General features: G+C 53.8%; 1 protein-coding gene across 4 annotated transcripts; it reads right to left on the reverse strand.

Annotated features, from left to right (window-relative positions):
• Window positions 1-302: 302 nt before the first annotated feature.
• fzd3a (frizzled class receptor 3a) lies at window positions 303-13,498 on the reverse strand. 4 transcript variants are annotated; one of them, XM_030109510.1, is made up of 9 exons: window positions 13,066-13,081; window positions 12,311-12,315; window positions 11,118-11,575; window positions 4,271-4,467; window positions 3,723-4,185; window positions 3,093-3,644; window positions 2,143-2,291; window positions 1,464-1,898; window positions 303-1,391 (listed from the first exon to the last, which is right to left on the reverse strand). In XM_030109510.1, exons 3-9 carry the CDS (start codon window positions 11,316-11,318, stop codon window positions 1,130-1,132), a joined length of 2,259 nt encoding a protein of 752 aa, XP_029965370.1. In that variant the 5' UTR covers window positions 11,319-11,575; window positions 12,311-12,315; window positions 13,066-13,081; the 3' UTR covers window positions 303-1,129. The 4 variants fall into 4 exon arrangements, with proteins under 4 accessions (XP_029965370.1, XP_029965372.1, XP_029965371.1 ...); XM_030109512.1 differs by lacking the exons at window positions 12,311-12,315; window positions 13,066-13,081 and adding an exon at window positions 13,385-13,498 and having other exon boundaries at window positions 1,464-1,724; window positions 11,118-11,597; XM_030109511.1 differs by lacking the exons at window positions 12,311-12,315; window positions 13,066-13,081 and adding an exon at window positions 13,385-13,498 and having other exon boundaries at window positions 303-1,394; window positions 1,464-1,724; window positions 11,118-11,597.
• Window positions 13,499-13,954: the final 456 nt, after the last annotated feature.

Consider the following 13,954-nt stretch of genomic DNA (forward strand, 5'->3'; position numbering starts at 1 on the left):
GTTGTTGGGGGCGGAGCCAGCGAGCGGCGAGGACTGATGACGATGATGATGATGATGATGATGATGATGAATCTTCGGGGGAAAGAGAAAAGTTCAAACGCCTTTGCATTTCAGTGAGGTCTTATCTACAGTACCTTCTATATAATTTTGCTCTTTCATATCATATTCCACTTGTTTTCTAGGATTGCTTTGTAATAATTTGTACAGTTTTGCATGTTATAGATGTAATCTTTTTTTTTTTTTTTTTTTTGGTTTGTTTTTTTCCCTGTTGTTTTACTTTGCTCCTTTTTTTTTTTTTTTTTTTTTTGACCGGTTTGGGCGTTTTACTGAGGATAACCCACTACAGGTGATGTAGATTCTTTTTTGCACAAAATTTAAAAAAAAAAAATATTTAAGGTGTAAGGTCAAAACAAAACCAACAACAACAACAACAAAAAAAAAAAAAATTTGACAAAAAAAATAATGTATGAACTGGCTGCCACACTTACCGTGGGGAACTCATTATATTAACCTGACTCCGATGTATTTCAATAAAGCGGAGGGCTGTTACAAATAACCAGCGTGTGCTCGAGTCTCTTTAGAAAACCAGCAGGCAACAGACTTTATTACAAAAGGACGGCAGAAGACGACTTTTTACATCTATGGACAGGCTGCAGACGCTACGGGGGACATTTACAGGCAGAGGGAGAGCTGCTGGAGTCCAGAGGCTCGAACCGGGGCACCGGGCGCGGTGCTGGTTTGTGTTCGTAAGGCAGGAGTTTCAGCCCTTTGATTCACGGATCCCAGCGAGCGTCTCCTAACGGACGAACTCTCAGAAACAAAATAAAAAAAAAACAACGCATTTCCACAATGACGAGAAAAGTTCAGTTGTTTTTGCTTGAGGTCGTTGCCGTGGAAACGAGGCGTCAGAAACACGTCTGGTTGTTCGGGACGGACGGAAGCAGATGGAAGGACGGAGACAAGTTCAGCTCAAACTGCTGGAAACTCTTTGGACGATCAGACGTTCAGGAAACCGGTCAAGAAAGATGCGAAGCGCTTTCTGCCTCAATTTGACCGAACGCCACTGGTCTTGGGGGGGGGGGGGTGTCCGGTCAGCTGTTTAAGGCACGGCTCCGCCGCGGCGTGTCGCTCAGGCGGCGGATCCTCCGTCGTCCTCCGCCACCCGGTGGATCCCGTTCCCGGCTCCTCCTCCTCCGCCGCCGCCGCTCAGGTCCCTGAAGCTGCCGTGTGCGGACGGCGAGTCCAGCCGCTGGGCGGAGCCGTGGCGGGACGCCGGCGGCCCGTCCAGCCGCCCGCTGCCGCAGTGCCGGGACGCCGCCTGGTCGGCGAGGCGCGGCAGGCTGCCGTACGCCAGCCGCTCGTCCGCCGCCCGGAAGCTGGAGGCGGTGTACCTGCTGGAGGAGGAGACGGTGAGCTGACGGAGGACGCGGCGGCGCTGCGGCGTGCTCGTGTTCGATTCCCACCTGCCGTCCCGGGAGCGGTGCAGGCTGCCGTGGTAGCTGCTCATCTTGGAGCGGGCGCTGCGCGGCGAGCCGGCCCGGCTGGTGCTGGCGCTGGGCGGCCCGTCCAGCGCCGCCAGGTGGGTGGAGGAGGCGTGGGTGGAGGTGCCCTGCGTGGACGTGCCCCGCGACTTCCGCGCCACCGGCGTGTTGGCGTCCCGCAGCAGCAGCAGCTGGGCGAAGTCCGGCTCCCGCAGCGCCTGGCGGCTCCCGTTCACCATCCCGCTGCTCGGAGGGGGGGAGGGGGAGGGGGAGGGGGTGGAGGAGGGGGGCAGTGAGGGCAGCGACAGGCGCAGCGGGGACGGCAGCGACAGGGGGAAGGTGGCGGGGCGGGGGGGGTGGTGGTAGAAGAGGATGGAGGAGTGTGTGGAGCAGGCGGTGGGAGAGGGGGTTAATGCTCTGAGTTTGGGGGGGAGGGGGGTGAGCGCAGAGAGGGGTGTGTGTTCACCGACGGGCTGCACCACGCGCACACACACGCTGCACCGCACACACACTTTAAGGCGTTTTAATCTCCTGGTCAGTGTGATCTATCGGTGAGCAGCAGGCGGCGCCGTCGCCTCACACACTGCTGCACCGTGTGAGTGTGTGTGAGTGTATGTGTGTGTGAGGAGTGTGTGTAGCCTGTCCTGGCTCAGATACGTACTCCTTGCGCGTCTTGCCGTGGAAGAAGCTGGCCCACTCGAAGCAGGTCTTCTTGCTGGCCACCCAGAAGACGGAGGGGATTCCCACGATCAGCATCATCAGGTACTTGAGGAGGAAGAGCAGCAGGTCCGGGCGGCTGGAGCTCCCCGCCTGCAGGGGAGCACACACACACACACACACACACACACACACACACCGTCACACCCAGGTGACCTGGAACGGGCCCCGCCCCCTCGCTGACGGACGGGCAGTGAGAACTGTGTGGAAACAGCACTGAACTCGGTTAGTTAAAAAGTTTGTGCTGGACGGACGGAGGAAGAGACTCTGCTGCTCCGTCACACGGCCAGGCTTCGTTACCTCGGAGACTGAACCCCCCCCCCCCCCCCCCCCCCCCCTCCCCCTCCCCCTCCCCCCCGGTCCACTACGACTGCCCCGGGGAGACGAGGCTCTGGAAGGACGCAGCGACCAACTGGCTCATTACACCCGGGATGTGAGCGGTGAGCGAGCTTCAGCCTGGAGGAAGGATGGAGTTTAATAAAGAGGAGAAGCAGCTCCTGCTGGACTGAGTCACTGAGAGCAGCCCCGGGGGGGCGGTGGGGGGGGGGCTTTTAAGATAAATATAGTCAGAGGATGTATTGATGCATTATGAGTGTGTGTGTGCTGTGGCAGAGCTCAGCACGGCTCATATTGAGATGTACTGTAACTGTGATGCTGAGCAGCTCGACCCTGACGACCCCCGGCAGCACACGCGCACACACACACACACACACTCACACACACTCACACACACTCGCACTCTCTGGATTACTGGTCTGCGCTGCTCTCTTACACACTGCTGTGTTTATGCAGAAGATTAAGAGCAGAACATTTCATCTTGGCGTCTGTTTCCTCCAGAGGATCAAACATGAAGCGGGGAGGGGGGAGGGGGAGGGGGAGGGGGCGGGGCCTCACCTGGTAGGGGCAGGGGATGTGGTAGTGGCGGCAGCGCTCCTGCACCCAGCTGGTCTCCCAGGCCGGTCGGTGGCTGCTCTCGTACAGGTAGCAGGCCAGCACGGCGAGCAGCGGCACCAGGTAGAGCACGGAGAACACGCCGATCCGGATCATGAACTTCACCAGCTTCTCCTGGTTCTCCTTCTCCAGCGGGATCTCCATGCGCACCCGGTTCAGGGCGGCGATGCCGGCCAGCAGCAGGGCCACGCCCACCAGCACGTCCAGGCCCAGCGGTGCCAGCAGGAACCAGCGCAGCGCCGTCAGGTCGTACAGCCCCACGAAGCACACGCCGCTCACGCCGTCGCCCTCGATCTTGTTCATGGCCAGCAGCGTGACGGTGAGCACGCCCGGCACGCCCCAGGCGCAGGCGTGGAACAGCAGCGCCTTCTTCTCGATGGCCTCGCTGCCCCACTTGGGCACGGCGGCCAGGAACCAGGTGATGGTGAGGATGACCCACCAGACGCTGCCCGCCATGGTGAAGAAGTACAGCACCATGAAGAGCAGCGTGCACGCCTGCAAGACACGGACACGCCCTCAGCCGCCGCCTCGTAACCCGACGGAGTCGCCGGAAGCTCGCCGCTCGCCGCTCACCTTGTTGTGGGAGCCCTGAGTGACGGTGGACGCCCGGAACCTCCCGGGCGCGGCGGCGTTGCAGGAGACGCGGTCCTCCAGCAGGAAGCCCAGGAAGAAGACCAGCGACACCATCATGTAGCAGACGGCGTAGAAGATGATGGGCCGCTCCGGGTAGCGGAAGCGCGACACGTCGATCAGGAAGGTGAGGAAGGTGAAGAGCGTGGCGGACAGGCACACGATGGACACCACGCCGATGACGTAGCGCGCCAGCGTCAGCTCCCGCCGGCTGAAGTACATGCTGGGGCAGGGGGGGGAGCAGTCCCGCACCCCCATGAAGGAGTAGCCCAGCTCCGGGTCCGTCTTCAGCTCGCGGGGACACCAGAAGCCGTAGTCCCTCTGGACGGACGCCGGCGGCTCGGTGGCGTCGGAGCTGGACAGCAGGTCCACCGGGCGGGGGTAGGGCTCGTCACAGTCCGGGAACCTGGAGCAGGGAGGGAGGGAGGGGGGGGGGGGGTCAGCTGTTCAGCCCAACGCCGTAAAGACAGAGCGAGGACGGGGAGGGAGACCTGCTGCAGTCCATCTCCTCCGGCCAGGAGACGCCGAACATCTCCATGAGGCGGAAGCAGTCGCTGCGGGTCTGCAGGCACAGGCGGCGGCAGGGCAGCGTCACGCGGCCGTACTCCGTGCACACCGGCGCGTACAGCGCGCACAGGAACATGCGCAGGTCCGGGGAGCACTGCAGGTTGACCATGGGATGGAAGGGCTGCGCGGGGAAACACACACACACACACACACACACACACACACACACACACACGGTTGGTTCGACACACTGGACCCGGCTGTGAGAAACAAAGCGATCAGTGGAGCATGTTCACACTTCTCCTGCAGACCGGTCCATAAAAACAACTCTGGCCTCTTTCCTGATAATCCCTCCACCCCATCACCCCCCCAACACACACACACACACACACACACACACACACTCTGCTGCTGACAGGCCCTTTGTGCTCCGTGGAAGGCCATGCTGTGATTGACTCACACACACTTGTGCACAAGGAAAAGCAGCGACGGAAGTTCATCATTGATGGACACACACTTTATAAACTCTGCCAAGAAGTCTGTGATGGTTAGACAGGAGATGGAACACACACACACGCACACACACACATCCATGTGTGTTTTCACTCAGTGTTTGTTACGGCAAGAAGTTCGACCACACCCAAGTCAGCCTCACACACACACACACACACACACACACACACACCCTCCCCCAATATTTAAAGACAGTGTGACAGACAGGAACAGAGAGGGGGAGGAGGGTGTGGGTGTGTGTGTGTGTGTGTGTGTGAGGAGGTCGGGATGTCAGAGGGTGAAAGCAGCACTCCCAGTGCGTCTGATGAGAAGAAGCTTCATGAAGCAGCGTCAGGAGGTTTTGTTGTGCGGAGCAGGAGAGAAACTCTCCTCTTCACTCAGACGCTTCAGCGTCATGTGAGGACGGAGCTTCATCTGCTGGGTTCAGACGTTAAATGATCGCTTCGTGTCGTCCCTCCTGCCGAAACATGTCGCGTCTCCGTGTAAAAAGGATTACGGCCTGTTGGCCGACAGCGTCTCATCATGTCTTGACATTTTCCCGGGACGGAGGACGAGCCGAGAAGAGACGTCACTCCTGTCAGCGCTGAGATCAGCCGAGCGGCTGACGGTGTGATTTCCTTGCTCGGATGCGGTCATCACGTTTCATTTAGCGGGGCTGAGCGGCGACGCGAGGATTCACGGCGTGCCGTGATTCACAGGCAGCGAGCGCCGTGGAGACACGGCCTGGAGACGAGAAAGAGACGATTCACCGAGCGGCTCTCAGACTATCGGCTTTCATGTGAGGCTGGAAGGGAAACTGGAGTCGGCCGCTCTCTGGGGGATAACAGGAAACCCTGCTCTGTGCTGCGGCCGGGCTCCGCCCCCTGAGCGCTCTCCCATCACGCCCGGCGGCGGCGGCGGCGGACACGAGTGAGCCACTCAAACATGATCTGATGCAGTTAAAGTGAGGCTGCATGGCGAGTCCCGCATGATCTGCTCCGCAGAGCACAGAGAATGGAGATATAGGCAGAGAGAGAGAGAGAGAGCGAGAGACATTCATCCTTCCTCTATTCACCGGGCTTCACATCCTTCTATTTTTACACCCTTGCATCCACCTCCATCCTCCACCCCTCCTCCACATCTACGCTCAGCCATTTTCTGACGAGGAGCCCACCGTGTGAGCCGAGCCGCTGTGGACAGTAACACACACACACACAGCACACACACATGCTCCTCAGGCGTGGTGGAAACAGCTGGAGAACCTCTGCAGGTGGAGGTATGCTAATGTCATCCCAGCCTCCGCCCCGCTGCTGCGGTCGTCACGTATTCATGGCGGTCTGCTGGGGGGGACGTCTGATCTCACAGACATGGAATCATATGCAACCTCACACCCGGGCTGACATGTCAATCAGGCCTGGAGAAATGCATTCTGGGAGCCTGAAAGGCGGCTAACCGATCAGCTCACTAGCTCCAAATACAGTTTAGACACAGAGCGTCTTCTTCCATGGATCCTGACTCCTGCCTAAACACCATCAGTATAAATAAATCAGCATGATTCCGTCAAGATATTCACAGGGAAATCAAGCGTTTCAGATTCACTGCTGTTTTAAGAGGCTCAGCGTGAGCACACACTCGTTGGCTTCTCCTGGGGTTTTACATATTTCTGCATATTTTGGTTGTGTGATCTTCAAAGAGGAAGCTGCTGGAGGACCCAGAAAAACACGTGTGACCTCAGATTCACCCCTGCTCGCTGCTTTCCAGATTAACCACGCCGTTTCCAACCAAACCAAGATGGCGCCGCCGAGATTAATTATTGACGAGGGGCGTCTGTGTGCACACACCTCCAATCAGAGTCACCCGGTTATGATGAAGGCGGTGAGTCAGCTGCCGCGATGCCGCGGCTCAGAGAGAATCCCCGCCACCAGCGGAACACCTCCCGGCCACCTCCTCCACCCCCTTCACCCCCACCTCCACCCGGGCCTGCCCCCTCTCCCCGGCCTTTATCCCCTTCTCCTCAGCTGCCACTCCAATTCCCCAAATTTCCAAGCTCAGCACCATGGTGACGAGTGATGCATCACCGAGGGGAGGAGGAGGAGGAGGAGGAGGAGGAGGAGGAGGAGGAGGAGGAGGAGGAGGGAGAAGCGCTGGGGTTCGAGGAGGGTCAGGGTGCAGGGCGGAGGGGACCACCTCCGGGGAGGCAAGAAAGCCTCTCTGCTCCCTTTGTTAACGGCACAATTGGGACCGTTTCCCCGGCAACGGGTGAGCCTCGCGCAGGGGGGAGGGGGAGGACAAAGGAGGTGTTGGGGAGGAGGGGGGGCCGAGAGGGATGGGTCAACCGAGTCAGCCGTGTCATTCACCGTTAAGAAAGTGTTTGAAAACCTTGTGCTACACACACACACACACACACACACACACACACACACACACACACACACACACACACACACACACACACACACACACACACGCACGGAGCAGCTCCTCGCTCTCTGGATGTGCTTCTCTTTCACTCCACAGCCAATAAACACGGTGTTGGACATTAAATAAAACAAGAGGCTCTTTTAGAGCTCGGGTCACGCCGGGTAGGATTTATCAGACCGTGTTGTGTCTCCGTGTGTGTGAGCGGGAGTGTGTGTGTGTGTGTGTGTGTGTCTTTAACTGAGATACATCTTCACTAGCCTGCACAATGAGCACATTACCAACATACTTTCTGAGGCCAGTCCGGCGTGTTTTCCACACACACCCCTGTCCTTTCACAGAGCAGGGCGGGTTATTGAGCGCAGCAGCTGAAACCCGACACGGTTTATCTGGTCAACCTGAGACGAGGGGCCGAGTTAACGAGCTGGGAGAGCGGAGGAACCGGGCGGGACGGACAACTCGCCGCCCGGCGCTCGGTTTGAAAAACGTGGCCCCGCTTCCCTCACGGAGAGACCTCTCTGTCATCCGGCTGCCGGTGGGAATGGTTTCCAGACTTCATGTAAACACTAACCACTTATCAGCCTAATGGAATTAACATCTCCAGCTCGCTGTGCCCCCCCCACCCCCCACCCCCCTCCACCCAGCGTGTCTGCTCCATATATGATAAACGGCAGATACAAAGGCCTGAGCGCCGGCCGTGGTGTTGTTTAAAGAACACCACCGCGGCGACTGTTCCCCAGGAACCACTCCCAAATAAATCTAATAGGTTGTGATGAGCAGGCAGGACGCCTCGCAGCCGCCATCACGCCGCGCCGCTTTACATCCATGTGAACGTCTCTCCAAACGGGGGGGATTTCGCCTCTTTTGGTCGCGCCATTCAAATCCTCCACGCCGCGGCTTATCTTGAGGTTTCTGTGCCACGCTGTCATTGTGGCACAGAAATAGCCGATTCCCAGCCCCGAGGCCGCTGGCCCACTTCAGCTGAGGGGTCATCCGGCGGTCAGCGGCGGCCGACCGACTGAGGAGGAGCACCGCTACGGGAAACCCCTCGATTCACCTGGAAAAACATAAAACCGTCTGGAAAGACAAAGCTGGGTTTGGTGCGTGAACGCAGAGTGTTCCTGAATCTCTCCGCTCTAATTCCAACATCATTAAACAGCACTTCACCACTTCGGCCGGTTTAGAACTAACAATATTAGGGACAAATTGTCCCTCTTTTCCAAGCGGCTAAGACCTTGAAGCAGCCTTGAAAAGCAAGACATGAAAAGAAGAAATCCAAAAAGCCCTCTTCAGGGGGTTCAGACAAAACACAGGCCGAGAGCGGCAGGCGTTGGTCCGGGTCCAAGTCCCGGCTTCTCCACGGTGCGGGGCATTCATCATCATTAACACGGCTATTCACCGGCCCTAATTCTCTTTAAAATCAACTGTCAATTCTCATTTGGCTGCCTGGACGTCTTGCGGGCGCTGGATTCTCCCATGAGCCGGATCTGGGGCGAGTTATCGGGGAAACGGGGGCCGAGCAGAGGAGCCGTCCTGGAGCCTGGTGGAACTCTCAGGAGGCGCTAAGAGAGACTTAATTGTGCGTCCGTGACCAATGGAAGTGAAGACCGTCTCGGACGGCAGCGGCAGCGACACGCATGCCGAGGCCGGCCGTTAAGAAACATGAAAATGGCGGAGAGTGGCCGGTGCGCTGCGGTGGCAGTGTGTGAGCGAGGCGAGGCGGGAGCGCGGCTTCTGGGTGTGAGTGCAGCTGCGGCGCTGCCACCCGGGTTACGTAACCCTGGATGTCGGAGGCTGTCCCTCCGCTGAGCGCGGCGGAGCGGCCGCAGATGGCGGACGGATGCTGTACATCGCCGAGAGAGGAGGGGCGGGGCCGGGCCGCCGGGCTGACATGGTCAGCCAGAGAAAATGGGAGCAGGATCTGGAGAATGTATGGATAAATATAGAAGGGAGGGGGGGTTTGGTGCAGCTCGTCCAGTAATTGCTCGATAGGTTGAGCTGCATGGGGATCAGCCTATATAAAAGATGGGATTAAGTTAACGAGGTGATGCATCTGCTCCGTGATTGTGTTTGGATGCCAAACTCGCCGATCCAAAGCGGATAACAACGGCCGGGCGCTGCGGCGGGGCAATGTATAGATTATGTATAACGATAACGGCTCTGAGCTTTAAACCCTCATCTGAACCAGCAGAGACTCCCAGGAGGAGCCAGCTCCCTCAGCTGAGCAGCCACCCAAAAGCCTGTTATGTAAACTAGCCTTGTTGCACAACAGCTGAGGAGTGTGTACATGTAGTAAATCAGTGCGAACGCGGCAGATGTGCAGCCGGTGCGGGAGAGCCCGCCCGGCCGAATGGGTGGCACTGAATGAAAAATGCTCTTTTCTCCTCAGCCCCCTCCCCTCCCCCCGCCCCACAGGGAAATATTCAAAATTCATCTTGTGCTTAATGTTTTGGGAATATGCTCTCAATCCCCGCGGCCAGCGGAGGCAAATTACAGAGCTCAGATTTTATCAAACCGCCGGCACAGCTGGTGAGCTGACGACCGCCGGAACAGAGCAGATCATCAACAGATAGGACCGACTGCAGGAGGACACCAGGAATGACTTAAAGTCCACACTCTAGGGTTTAAAGCTAGGATTTATAGTTTAAGCTGACCAGTCTTCAGTTCTTTGTGGTTAAAAATTCTACTGAAATGTTTAGAAATATGAAGAAGACAGAAAGAAAGAAACATATAGTGGAACACCCGATGTAGCACTTTTTCACCACATTCACACACACACACACAAACACATGCACCAATGAAGGCGGCAGCCATGTAAAGGTGTTCAGTTCACCCACTGGAAACAGTGTCTTGCTCAAGGACACTTCAACATGTGGACAAATAAACCTGAGTAACTGCTCTACCACCTGATCCACAATCACCCTGATAAAAGACAATAAACATATTTTGTAATTGTTTCATCTTAACAGGGAGGAACTTGTATAATAGAGCAATAATAACCTTTAAATTTAGATTAAAAACATTTTTATTTGTTGTGGCACAGAGTATATCTGATGAAAATGTCTATATTTAATAAAACCAAAAAATTACTATAGAAAATGACAAAAATTTAAATATAAAGCCAATTTTAATAAAACATTCTGGTGCAAAATGCAGTGAAATGAAGATAAAACTTCTCCTTCTGCATGTTTTTCCAAACCCTCCCCGTCAGCGCGGCTTTGAGGCTTTCAGGCTAACATCCCAACATCTCGGCCCGGGTCGCAGTGTTGTGTTCACTACTCTAAGAAATCACGTAAAAAAAATATATTTTCTTGGATATTTTTTCCATTTCCTCGGTGGTTTAGGAGCCAGTCTGGAGCCTCTTGTGTCTTGGTTTTGGTACGCAGGCCTTATTCCGTGCTTGTCATTAACAAACTTGGCCATTAAAGCGGATTCTGATTCTGATTATATTTGACAGCCCTGCTGCAGCAGATTTTTTTAATTTAAATTGTATTCATAAAAAATTTGTAATTTACCAAAAATATCTATTAAAAAAATATGACGAACACATGAAAAATTACAAAAATTGCCTTGTTCAAAATAAGGCAAATTTAAATTTTTATTTAAAATATACTCTTACAAAGTTGAATCCCTTTAAACACGTTAAATGCTGCCGCACTGAGACCAATATTTACAGAAAGGCGTCGTCTCAGAGCGGTAGTCGGTCCTTCAGATTTGGTTTCCTTTGTTTCATTCCATCACATCGGCGTTTCATGTAACCGCTGTGATGGAGCAGAAAAATGCTAAAGCTCTTAAATCTGCTGCGAAAACCTGCGTTTTAGTGGGAAATTAATGTTTTTCCTGCTTTATATTTATTTTTAACAGAAGACATCATCAGAATCGTCTTTTCGTGAACCGAACGCTGCGGGAATGTGACAGTACCTCCATGGCGAGGGCGGCCGTCTGCTGGTCGTAGTGGTTGAGCGCGTTGGGCATGAAGGTGGAGTTGTACGGCAGCCCCTGGCACATGCGCAGGGTGATGGGCTCGCAGGTGAACAGGCTGTGGCTGCCGGCCGCCGCGTCCATGGGGATGGCCACGCAGGCCGTCAGCATGGACACGGAGAACACCCACAGCAGCCCCATGGCTGCTCTGGACACGGGAGCGGGAGCGAGCGCTGGGAGGGGGGTGGGGGGGGGAGGGGGGCCGGGCTAAGACGGCTGGAACGCTCTGTCTGCTCGTCTCTCCGTCCTCTCGGTATCACGGGGCTCCAGCGCGGCGGCCATGGCTGCTGAAGCTGGCCGCATCCATCGCCGAGGGGAGTCCTGCGAGCCGAGCAGCGAGTCACAGGACCGCCATCGCCGGGAGGGGCCGCGCTGCGTCAGGATGCTCCAAACAAAGGCTGGCTTCCAGGAAGCTTCGCTCTGCAACGAAAACCATCAACATTCAACAAACTGGCTGAGAGAATTAACACCAATCAGACAGACAAGAACCGTTTAAATCAACAAGCTCAAGGTCAAGACCGCAGCTGGAGCAGGACTGGGAGGGTCGCTCCGTCACGCCTACACTCTGAACTTCCACTGCAGCCAAAAGACGTTTCCAGAACAGGATGAAATCACGTGCACGGCTAAAAGAGCGGGAAACACCCATGCGTTGGCTGCGTTGTAAAATCAGTATGTTATACTTTCTGATTATGTTCATGTCTCTGCTTTCAGATTTGTTCTTCCTCGCGATGTTCTCTCTCATATTTCTATTTTAAATTCTGTACATTTGGATTTACGTAGCATGGAAACATGATGTACAGTGTGCATATCGAGCATGCTGGAAACACGTTAACGACAGATCTGAAATGTATCGCGCAGCCAAAGCATCCACAGCAACAAAAAAATCAAGTAAAGGAAGATGAATGAAGAATGTGGAAGAGTGAGAGCCAGAAATGTTCCTCGGGTCTGACCTCTTATTTGCTTCAACAGCTCTGAACAAAGCGGTTTCTCAAAATTACAGCAGCTCGAGTATTGATCACTGGATGAATTCCAATGAATAAACACTCCAGTGTGTGGTAGGGATGCGTTTGGGGTTTGTTCTTAGAAATAACAGTCCTCTTTCTCTTTTTGGACCCAGTTTTAAGCAGGAAAACAAAATCTCCATCACATTTTTCTTTTTTCAAGAATTCCCACCATCAGTGTTTCACAAGCAGATTATTTGATGAAGTTGATGTTTTCAGTTCCTTTTTTAAAATGTTTTTTTTTTTTTTGTTTCTGACTTCCGGCTTGTCGCCAACATGTTGAAATACAGTAATAACAAAAATAAAATATGTTGCATTAGGACTGATCAATGCATCTTCAGGAAACATTTTTAATTTAACTGCAGTTTTATGACATGACTGTTGCGATTCCTGATTTGAAAATGATAATAAATCTGTACTGTGAAGAGTAAATTGCAATTACTGGACATTTTAAGTGACATTTATCAGGATCATTGATGAACTACATATTATTGTAGTGTATTACTAATTTATGCAAAGTATAAAATAACCTTTCCACACAAAACGTATCGGCACAGAGAAGGTAGGAGGATGAATTTTGATAATAGTGAATAAAATCAAAGATAATAAAGTGATGGTAAAGAATATAGACAGAAGAAACGTTTCATTTATAGTTTTTTTCAGGAAGTCATTGAATGCACCATACATGTATTGATTCCTAGCTTAGGTTAGATATTATTGTTAATATTACTGGATATTGACATTATAATGTTTCATTCTCGACACAGGAGAGGTGGGTTTAATGAAAACTCAAACAGAAAAGGCTGCAGTGTCTCCACCTGCAGCGGAATCGCCGCGGTTTAACTTTAAAGCTCGCTAATGCGACAGGACCGCGGCCGCTAGCCTACCTGCCTCTCCGTTACCGGGCGGCTCCTCCCAGCCGCGGCTTCATCAATTCACCGAGCCGCTTCACGTTACGGCGCCGCTTTCTGTCCCTCAATGCCCCCCTGTTTTTCTTTTCTGCCCCCCGGAGGATAAAATCTCCCGGTTTTATCACGCCAAACAGCGGCGGGCGGACAAAAGATGACGGTTAGTTCATCCTTTACGGAGAGAGCGTCCGCGGCCACACCGGCGCAGCGAGCCGGGGCGGGCGGCTCCCGGAGCGGCTCGGTCACCGCGCTCACCCCGCCCGCGCGCCTGAACCCCAGTGGATAAATTCAACTTTACCTGAAACGCTGCGGCGGGCTTCACGTGCTGAAGAGGGTCTGCGCCGCTCCGCGAGTTTTAACAATGAGTGAGTGTCCCTCTTCTTCCTCCTCCTCCTCCTCCTCTCCTCCTGTCCTCTTCCTCCTCCTCCTCCCCCTCACGCCCTCCTCGCTATCTCCGCTCCCTCGCGACGTCAAGTGCGCCATGTTTCACACACAACTTCCGGTCCAGACTGTCACATTAAAAGGGGCCTCATGCAGTGTAGTTAAGATTAAAATACCGAATGCAAAACAGTTTTATTATTTATTATTTATGTTATTCCGATAGCAATACAAATACATCGTTCCATTACACTTTTAGATGAAAAAATAAATAATTCCAAATGAGCAAATATGGATGATGCGGAAAGGAAAGAAACCCGAAGAACCAGACTCAGAGGAGGAGACTTCTGCTGTTCTGATTGGGGTTTGAGGATAAAGGAGAAAAGGAGAGGACAGACCGATTCTGGGGAGAGATTTATAGCAGTTTTTACTTCAGTTGCTTTTTCCTCTTGATAATTAAACCATCTAAAAAATGCAATCAGTAATTGCA

This window comes from Salarias fasciatus, chromosome 15 (assembly GCF_902148845.1).
Source record: "Salarias fasciatus chromosome 15, fSalaFa1.1, whole genome shotgun sequence".
Taxonomy (NCBI): Eukaryota; Metazoa; Chordata; class Actinopteri; order Blenniiformes; family Blenniidae; genus Salarias; species Salarias fasciatus.